Source organism: Acinonyx jubatus, chromosome A1 (genome assembly GCF_027475565.1).
Source record: "Acinonyx jubatus isolate Ajub_Pintada_27869175 chromosome A1, VMU_Ajub_asm_v1.0, whole genome shotgun sequence".
Classification (NCBI taxonomy): Eukaryota; Metazoa; Chordata; class Mammalia; order Carnivora; family Felidae; genus Acinonyx; species Acinonyx jubatus.
Window position 1 is genome coordinate 36,023,585 of NC_069380.1, and position 10,962 is coordinate 36,034,546.

The following is a 10,962-nucleotide window of genomic DNA, read 5'->3' on the forward strand; positions in this document are numbered from 1 at the left end:
ACTTTGCATGTATTAAACTTAGTCAATCCTTTGAGGTAGGCTCTACTGTTATCCCATACCTTAAAGATGAGGCTCAGAAAAGCTGTATCTTACCTAAGGTTACAAAACTATTAATTGGCAGAGCTGTGGTGTAACCTCTGCAGCCCTTCTGCAGAGGTTGTACCCACACACTTGCTATCTCTGGGTGTCAGTTTGTGAGATTCTAAGTTCAGCCAACTGTTAATAGGGGTTTCGGGTTGTTTTTTTGTTTGTTTGTTTTTTCTTGCATTAATGGAAAGAGATTATTAATTTTAGCTCAGGATTCTGGTAATATCCAAAGTTTCCTGGTATCCAAATTTATTTTTTCAGCCCAACAGGGATTAGGAAAGAGCCTTTGTGTCACCAGAAATGAACAGATGTAGGTGACAGAATTGTAACTAACATGTTGTTGGTTGCATTCTGTTTTGTTTCTCTAGGCAAGCAGCTTGGCATAGTGGAAAGTAGTGGTTCAGTTAGATTTGAGTTTAAATTCTGGCACCAACATTTTCTAGCTTCTAGGCTTCTTTGTTTCTTTTTGTAAAATAAAGATAATACTGCCCTTCGGAGTGGTTATGAGAATTACATGAAATAATGTAAGCAAAAGACCTAAGTAGAGTTGTCAGGCACATAGTCAAATCTACATAAATATTAAGTCACTTCTTCTGGTAGATGTCTCAGAATAAATTGAAGCGTCATCTTGGGAAACAAAACGTACTTGATTTTCTACTACAAAATGTAGGTACAACTGTGACTGCAAAATGAATATTCAGCAAAGAAATATTAATAGTTTAAGATGCCTGATTAATTCAGCACATTCTTATATACAAACCAAATAATATGTGGCAATTAATAAAAAATTTTAATGATCCATGCATTTCAACTTATGGGAATGTAAAACATTATAATCAGTTATCTTATAAACATACATTTGAAACTCGTGATCTAGTGTAATAAGAACATTTTATCATAAGTCAGACTGAACTCATACAGCAATCTTTTATTAGTTTTTTTCATATGAACTTTTTTTAAATTTAATTTAATTAATTTCTTATTTGAGAGAGAGAGAAAGAAGAACTTACTGGGGGTAGGGCAGAGAGAGGGAGAGAAAGAGAATCCCAAGCAGATTCCACACTGTCAGCACAGAGCCTGATGCAGGGCTTGATCCCTCCAACTGTGAGATTATGACGTGAGCCACAATCAAGAGTTGGACACTTAACCAATTGAACCGTCCAGACACCCCTCATAAAAGCTTTTTTTTTTTTACTTGACCCGGCTCAGTCAGTGGAGCATGAGACTCTCAATCTCAGAACAATGAGTTTAAGCCCCATGTTGGGTGTGAAGCCTACTTAAAAAAACAAAAACAAACAAACAAACAAAAAACAGAAAAAAAGAAGAAGAAGAAGATGAGGGTATCACTTTGATCTTTTAGATGTCACAGTTTCGTCTATTTTGTGATGAATTTTTCCATTATTTTTGCTAATATCCCTTTTTTTCTCCCATTAAATACTAAATGTTACCTATTTCTATTTATGTGTTTGTTTCATGTTTCTTCGTCAGGTCTTCAAAAAAAAACCCTACATTTTATTCCACTGCCTATGCAGAAAAGTATCTCGGTATATTTATTATTAGAGTGACTGTAGACCTGGCCAGTAGTGTTGAGTAGTATTTTGGGTGGTTTGAAATCATCATGCCTTTGGAAGAATGTGGCAGAGAGCAAGTAGATTCTGAGTGGAGAACTGAGGAACTTTCTGTTTGATTTTTGTGGTATTTCTTTATTTAAAATCACATTTTCCATAATTTAGTAATTAGGCATATTCTGCTATTTATTTAATATGTTAGCTCAGTTTCAAAATACCTACTCTGTATCTGACTTCCTTACGTAACAATGTAGGACAAAAGATCTTAGGGTTAAGGAAGTTCAAGAATGATGAAACATTTAAGAACCTTCCTTTCTTGACTTACTTTTATTTTTGAAAAAAATGGATGTATATGAAAACTATATTCTTTCAAAAGCACAGTTGTATTTTCTGCCTTATTTAGTTTATTTCTAAGAGCTATTTTTATTTAATTTTTTTTAATGTTTATTTATTTTGAGATAGAGCATGCACACACATGCTCACGTGGGTGTGAGAGCAGGGAGGGACAGAGAGAGAATCCCAACCAGGGTCCCTGCTGTCAATGTGGAGCCTGATGCAGGGCTCAATCTCAGGAACCATGAGATTGTGACCTGAGCCAAAATCAAGAGTCGTACGTTTAACTGACTGAGCCACCCAGGCACCCCACTTAGTTAAAAGAATAATTTTTTTAATGGATTTTTCCCTGACAGCATTATCTCAACATAATAATAAAGTATATTCATATATAATGTATATTATAATATACAATGAATGTGTATTAGTAAATTACTCATTTTATTTTTTACTTTAATGTACAACATCAATTAAATAAATATGGCAATCTTTTTTTTTTCCTTTTAGAGGAATTGAAGTCAAGTTCTCCCATATTGTGTATACATGGTTATCCAGATCCCTGTCTGTAGTGCAGAATACTTAGTTACTCTCATGATGACCTAAGTTATTTGTGCTTCCTGACCATCATAGATATTGGTGGCCCTTAATGGAATAATTTAAGAAAAAATCTATTCCTAATCATAGTACATCCAAAATGCTTACTTCTGAAATATCTATTCAAACCTAATTGACGACAAATAAAATACCTTCATATTTGACTTATTTTGGAAGCTGAAAATTGTCTTCAACTCACTGTACATGGGACCTCTCTCTGTTAAACAAATCACATAACACCTGTATCTGAAGATGGCTGGTGGGGCCTATTGATAATGTGTGTGAAATGCTAGCGTGTCATGCTTAGTACATAGCAGATAGTCAGCAAGAGGCAGCTGCTGTTTTTATCCTCCAGTAATGAGTGGAACAAATGCCAGTACATGCTTTATGCTGAAAATGCTCATTTGTGTCCTGCTTATGTTCACTATTCTTGCTTTCCTAAATCTTCACTCCTGGATAATAATGCCAGCAGAAACCAAAGGTGACCATTTTTCTTCTCTCTAAAGAAGGATTTAATATTGACTACAGTTGTTAAAAATAGGATAGTTGTGTTATATGTATAAAGAAAATCTTGGGAAAACTGATTTTTAAAAAACATCCCTGTAAACAGTCTTGGCTACTATTTGAGATCTTGCATATTGGAAACATGTATTCTTTGTCGAAATTAATGGGTGATTTGGCTGGATGTAGAATTGTACTTAGGAAATAATTTTCCTTTAATTTCAAAGACATTTAAAGCCTATTAGACTGGCTTTAGCTTCCAGTGGTTCTGTTGAGAGGTTTCTTGCCAGTTCGAGTCTTGATTTTTACTGTGACTTGTTTTGTCACTCACGAACTTTTAAAGGTCTTCTCTTTATCCCTGTTTGAGACATTTTACCTGGTACCTTTTGCCTCTGGTGGGTGTTTGAAAATGTATGGAGACAGTTTTGTTCATCACAGTAACTATGGAGGATGCTTTGATTCTTTAGCATCTAGTAACTGGAGGTCAGAAAGGTTAATTTTCTTGCATTGCAGGAAACAGTCTCACCCAAAATGTCATTAGTGCCACTGTTGAGAAATGTTGTGACCTTGTGTATGACAAGAGAAACAAGACATGTACATCAAAGACCACTCAATATGTTTGGTAATAAGGTTACAGACATGCTGTGTGAAACAGTGAAGGAAGAAAGTGTAAATGGCATTGTTACTAATCAAAATAGAATGAAAATCACTACATGAAATACAGCCATTAAATTATCTATGAGTATATATTTACCATGTTACTGCTTTGGGTTTCTAGTTTGACATTATCTGTGCTATTATGCTTAATCATATTTTTGACACTTTTTTCCATATTTCCAAGTAGAGTTGTTCTTAATTACTGAGTCAAAGAAATTACTCTTTCTGTAAGTAGGGTATCTGTTTGTACTCTTTTTTAAAAAAATTTTTTAATCTTTGTTTTTGAGAGGGAGAGAGAGACAGACAGAATCAGAAGCAGGCTCCAGACTCTGAGCTGTCATCAGCACAGAGCCTGATATGGGGCTCGAACTCATGCACCATGAGATCATAACCTGAGCTGAAGTAGGACACTTAACCAACTGAGCCACCCAGGTGCCCCTGTAATCTAAACACTTAGCAATTCTAGATGCAGAAGGATTTGAGGAATAACATTTTTGCAAAGGCTAGAACCTGACTGCCAATGATAGCTGTACATATTTAAATTGAAGTGGGATTCAGGAAAGTGTTGAGGAGGGTTGTACTTGTGTTCTTTCATAGCAGCTTCTGGGTCAGCAGTTTGCAATTCTGTTTCATTACTGTTTTGGGGAAGTGAATTACCAGAACAGCACATATAGATAGCTATGTTATAAGAGTACAAACATTCAAGGACAAAGACGAATTCCTTTTGGATTATTCTTTACTTCATTAATGCAGCTGACCAGGAAAACTACATTAGAAATACAGAACTATAAGGAAGCAGAGAGGGATTAAGATAATGAGGTGGGAAGTAGTGGAAAATGTTAAAATAGCAGTTTGATAATTTGTATTAATATAATTTGTTGATATTTTTAAATAATTCAGTATTAATTCAGAGTCTTCATTTTAATATGCATATAATAACTTTTACTTTTCAGAACCTAAACCACAGCCGCAGCAGCTTCATCAGGGACAACACCGATTGTCAAATACTGAGCAAAATGGAGTCAAAGATAGTAATCAACCACGGTATCTGCCTCGAAATGATACCAGACAGCTAAGAAATGAAAAGCCTCCTCGTTTTCAAAGAGACCCCCAAAATTCAAAGTCAGTTTTAGAAGGCAGTGGATTACCTAGAAACAGAGGTTCTGAAAGACCAAGTACTTCTTCAGGATCCGAAGCATGGGCTGAAGAGAGAATCAAGTGTGATAGACCCTATTCTAGATATGACAGAACTAAAGATGCTTCCTACCTTTTAAGCTCTCAGCACAATGATGGTGCTTTTAAAAAAAGGGATAACTCTATGCAAAGCAGATCAGGAAAAGGTCCGTCCTATGCAGAGGTGAAAGAAAACCCACTTCCTCAAGAATCCATTGACTATAATAATCAAAAACGTGGGAAAAGAGAAAACCAAACGACAAATCCTGATCATTTTTATGACAGGAAACCACGAACAATAAATAACGAAAGTTTCAGTGGTGTAAAAATTGAAAAACATTTTAATGTAAATACTGATTTCCAGAATCCCGTCCGAACTAATAGTTTCGTTGGTGTTCCAAATGGAGAGACAGAAATGCCACTGAAGGGCAGGCGAGTAGGACCTATTAAGCCAGCAGGACCCATCACAGCTACACCCTATGATGATAAAGTATTTTACAATAGTGGGCCCAAAAGAAGATCTGGGCCAATTAAACCAGAAAAAGTACTAGAATCATCTATTCCTATGGAGTATGCAAAATTGTGGAAACCTGGAGATGAATGTTTTGCACTTTATTGGGAAGACAACAAGGTATGCGTGCTGTAAGGTTTTCATATTCTAATGTTATTAAATGTCACCTCCTAGTGAGACTGTAGAAGGCCATTGCTTTGGGACTATGAGTTTTGTTCTATGGCTGTATCTCTTTAAAGTCTTTGAACAGATTTATAGATATGTAATTTATAAAAGAGGAAAAATAAAATATTTAATATTTTTTATGGATCCTTATAGAGAATCAGTCTCATAAGATTTGGTTAAGTAAGGTCTGATTTTAGATTGCCTATCGGAATAGTATTTAAAAGCGATTAAGTAGAGTTGATCAGTTATTTCACTTACCGACTGAACTGTCAATGTTTGCTTTTCTTTCTAGTAAAGTTATACTGATTCACAAGGAAGAAAATGAATTGAGTGGCACAGAGTTAAATTCTGCAGATTACATTTAAATTAAAGAAAATATACAATCAGCCTACTTAAAGAAATAACAGAAAGGTTAATTATTTAGCTAATAATAAATGATAATTATTAAGCCAATAATTTAAACACTCTTTAGTTCTACATTATATGCTGACTACAGTGGAAAGAGGGAAATCATGGAGAAAAGGTAAGGGAAAGACAGAAGATGTGGTCAAGAAGGAATACGGTGGATCGGTTAAAAGAGCCTGGGTGAGAGGGAGAAGACCAATAGAGAACAGGAAAGGAAAGAGAAAAAAGGAACCCTCAGAGAGAAGGACCCTTGCACATATTTTCCCTTCTGCCCAACGTACTCTTCTACCAACTATTCTCATCATTGAGAGCTTGGTTGCAATATCACTTCCTAGAGAAGCCTTCTTTGACCTGCCCCCTCCTCCCTTCTACACTGTTGTCTTTCTCAGTCAGTGCCTTATTCACCTTCTAAAACTTACCACAATTTGTATTTTTGGTTTTGGTTCTTGGATTGATAACTCCTTCCCCTACCATAATTTCGAGTTTCTTGAAGGCAGGGCTATGTCTGTCTAGTTTTCCTCTGCAGCCCTGCTTCTCCTGTAATATAGGGATTTCATAATTATTTATGGACTCTGTTAGTTAATTCTGAATAGGGCACTTATGAAGGAAAAAAGTAGAGTGGTAGGGGACTGGAGATACCAGCAAGATAGTAATAAACAGACTCATAGTATAGATCTGGGTGGATCAAGTCCAGCAAAAAAAAAAAAAAAAAAAAAAAAAAAAAAAAAACTTGAATTATTTCATGGGTAGAATAGTTTCAGTTCATAAAGTAAGGCTGTACCCATGAGAGTGTATCTTTGGCTAAACAGAGAGGTGGAGGCAAAGTTAACTACAGTTTTCAAGGAACTGAAATTCAGGCTAGGGAATGTGGTTGGATCTTTTAAAAGGATGCTATAGGTCCTGGGATCAGGAAATGGGCCCTACTGTGTTCAGTGAATGATGAAGTATAAGCAAGATGTTAGATGTTTCCTAATGAGAGCAGCAAGGAGAGGGGTATCGGCTGGTATAGCTAGATGGCACAGTCCTGTAAGGTTTTTGTATGATGGTGGGATAGCATCTATCTGCAAGCAGCATCCCGACTGTCAAGTTTTCATTCAAGGTTAGAAGGAGGGGGAGACAGCGGTTTTGGTTTTGGTTTTGGTTTTGTGTTTTTTTTAGTTCCAGAAAAGCAACAGCCTTTCCAGAAATCTCACTGGTTGGAACTATTTCACATGGCTCTTCCCCGGCTGTTAGGAAGGCTTAGGAAGCAAGTGTTCTTCCCTACTCAGACTCTGACTGTTAACAACTCAGACCACTTTCCAACATACAGGAACTATTTGATTTGGGTAGTGGGGGATTACTTATGTTTAGCTGTTTCTCCCTCATGATAAAGGCAAGAAAAGGTGAAGTAGTTGGAAATCCGTGCAGGTTTATAGAGCTAACAGTGTCTATCTTAGGATGAGTGGCCACTTGTGTCAGATGCTTCTGTGAAAGTTTGATTAAGATGATAATGGAAAAGTATTTTTTTTTATTGGACAATCTGAGATTTTTGGTGATCTTGATGAGCAGAGAAAGTACATGATTGGAGTTGAAAGGCCAATAATTTTTGAAAGTCTTAGTAGATAAGTCAGGATTTCCATTGAAATCCCACAAGGATCATGCCCTAGTAGTAAGTGCAAAACTCATACAAATAAGCCATTACACAGCTAAAACCAATGATTTACAGGCTCAAAGATACCTGTTTGTACTCTGTCTGTCTGCCAAAGGAAAATATAATCCCCTTTTTTGGGAAAAATAACATTTTCTAGACCTCCTCAATATTTCATCTGCAATGTCTGCAATCCTATGAAAAAATTAGAGGGCATGGTTAAAAATGGAGAGAGAGAGGAAGAGAAAATGAATGACTAGGAACAAATAAAGCAACAGAAAATATTAACAGAGCTACATATATTTAGATATTGGATTTAACAGACAAGTTCTTCAACAAATATTGACTAAACCGTAATTGAGTAGCTGCTAAGAGTCAGGTGCTTGGGATATATCAGATAGTTCTGGTTATGCTATTATCCTAATTTCTTCAAACACCTGATGGAATTATTAATAAAGTTTACTTTTAACTGTAATTATCTCAAAAAAACCAATAACAATGAGTTCATCTGTTGCCTTTCCTGAATATATTTAATATAATGTCATATAGTTTGTGAAAGACCGTACTTAACAATTCCCAAAGTGTTTTGAGCTTTTGTTCTTAGAATAATTGCATGATCTTCTGAGGTGACTAACTTGATTTTAATTGGATATGCACTCTCAGTTTAGAATGAGGGACTGTAGGCTCTCTCTGTATTACACCATTAAACAAATAAACAGTATTTACCCTCTGAAAAAGATGAGGTTAGTTATCTTCTGAAAACACCTAATTTAAGAGATAGCTTTTAAATGTTTTGTCAAGAATAAGCAACTTTCCAATTTTCTAACCAGAGACCAACAAAGATAAAGATTTAAGAAAAACGTGAGTTGTAACGGTCCTTAGGAAACTCTAGCCATAATAGCATTATAGTGATGTAATGCAGATAATTAACCAATTGGTATAATCTATCATTTAAAAAATTCTTTACGCTACCTTGCCTTCTTTCAGCCTTTATTTCCATAGAAGGATTGGGAATTTGGACCAATTCTCCTTCTCCTTCTAGACTGCTATAATTAGTTCAGCTCTTTCTGCTCTCTCTACTGGAATGCTGTAACAACCTCCAAAATGGTTTCTGTGCCTTAAACCTTATTCCTGTTAAATTTGTCATTGGAATTACCATCACTGATCCTGGTCTTAGACCTTGTCATTCGTCCTAGTTAAAATCTTTTACCTGTGGAATAAATAGAGCCTGCAGCATGCATACAGAGCCTCTTTCAGCTGGTCCTTACCTTCTTGTCCCGTCTTATTTCCTATTGGTTGACCCTCCTCACATCACGCCATAATTAATTTTAAACTGTTTGTAGTTTCCTGCACTCATCTCCATGTTTTAGGTCTCTGTAACTTCCCGTGGTGCACCCTCCTCAGTTGTTTGCTTGGCTAAACCTTCTTCATCCTTGAAGACTGTATCCATTGTTATCTGCCACAGGAAGTTCGTCCCCAACTCCTCAGCCCTATTAAGTGCCATGTCATTGCACCATTATTACGGTACTCTCCATGTTATATAGAAGTCAGTTTTCACACAGTTGTTTTCGTTAGACTCTAAGCTCCTAAAAGGATGTCAACTTATTATGACTCTTGTTTGTTGAACTTACCAGAACTGACATAATTATCTGAGAAGCTTACAAACTCACAGCAATTCATAGATCACAGAAGTGTGACACTAAGAAATAAAGGAGAAAAGGATAGACGTGAATGTATGTCAGGAACTCTAATACAAGAAAAAGAATTCCAGCATGGTGTTTTTAAACTTGCTAGCATCTAGAACTGGGAAGGAAACACCATGGATTAACTTAATAACCTTTGTGATGTAAAGTATACTATTTAATCAGTAAAAACATTTTTTCCTCCCCTGGTGTACTCAGGATAACATATTTTAGAAGGAGGTAGAGAATAAGAATTTTTGTTGCCTTTAACATTTTCTGATTCTGGTGGGCTTATTAAGAGATACTGTTAGAGTGTTATAGTAGAGCATCCAATTACCCTAATTTGAAGGAAATATTCCTTAAGAGTAAATAGTTTTTACTTTTCATTTTGTCTTCACTAAGCAACATTCAGACCTATAATTTGGGTCCTGAATGGGTTGACCTGTAGCAGAGAAGTACTCGAATTAGTTGACCTACTTGTGGTTACATTAACAGAAAAAAATTAAGATTGTTGTTGTTATGTAAATCAGCTCCTTCTGAGTTTATTAACGTGAATTAATTCCCAGAGCCAAATTATACTAGGTAAACTGGTAAAATAAAAGTATTTGGTCTTTCAGTGTCTCAAATGTGATAAATCCTGGATATAAGTAATGTGTTTACTCCTTATCTGACATCCCTACTTCACCCCATTAGCCTGTGATGACTATGGCGGGGAACCTTTTTCTCTGAGATTTATTTTTGTCATATATTTATGCTTCATAGTTATATTTTCTGATTAGTACATAAGAATAATCTTACTAATATTGGTTAAGGGCTTCAGTGGCTTGCAACAAAACAGAACACTAGTTTTGCGGGGTGTTTTTTTATTCCCATTAACATGTGAATATTCTTCTCTACTGACCCTTCTCAGTTCTGTCCTGAAATCTTACTACTGCCCAGTGTATGTCAGAACTCACATGGATGAGAGAATTTATCTCTTTTTTTAGCCAATTTATGATTATCTGCAGGTAAGTTTTCTTTCTTAAAAATATTATTCTCTTAAAAATTTTCTTTCAAATACTGTGTAATTGAAAGTTGCTAAGAGAGTAGATCTTAAAAGTTCTCAGCACAAGAAGAAAATTTGTAACTTTGTGTGGTGATGGACATTAAACTTGTTGTGGTGATCCTTTCACAATATATACATAGCTCAATAAAAAATAATTTTAAAAAATGAGCTTTCAAAAAATATACATTGTATTTATATTTCCATCAAACATTGCCCTTTGTAGACAATGTGGATTGTCATCTTCCCAACTCCTTTTTGTGTCCTCAGTTCTACCGAGCAGAAGTTGAAGCTCTCCATTCTTCTGGCATGACAGCGGTTGTTAAATTCATTGATTATGGAAACTATGAAGAGGTGCTACTAAGCAACATGAGGCCCATTCAGACAGAGGCATGGGTACGTGATTCAAATTCTGTACGAAGGCATAGGCTGTTTTGAAGAAAATACATAGCTCTAAAAGTTTAGTCATAGCAATACAAAATCTGCCAGTGGAAAAAATATTTTGAATTTACTTAAAACTGGCTACTCCTAAAGTAAGATTCTAGTTTAATAATTACATTGAACTACAATAAAAATGAATGCATTGGAATTCACTCTCCTTGTGTAATGCTTTGTTA

General features: G+C 35.6%; 1 protein-coding gene across 8 annotated transcripts in view; it reads left to right on the forward strand.

Annotated features, from left to right (window-relative positions):
* Window positions 1-10,962, forward strand: part of TDRD3 (tudor domain containing 3) — a 160,390-nt gene that overhangs the window by 114,459 nt on the left and 34,969 nt on the right. For all 8 annotated transcript variants that reach the window (XM_027064966.2, XM_027064967.2, XM_027064965.2 and 5 more), the window contains exons 11-12: window positions 4,694-5,544; window positions 10,616-10,741. In XM_027064966.2, the coding sequence (XP_026920767.1) occupies window positions 4,694-5,544; window positions 10,616-10,741 (977 nt within the window). The remainder of the gene's footprint in view (window positions 1-4,693; window positions 5,545-10,615; window positions 10,742-10,962) is intronic.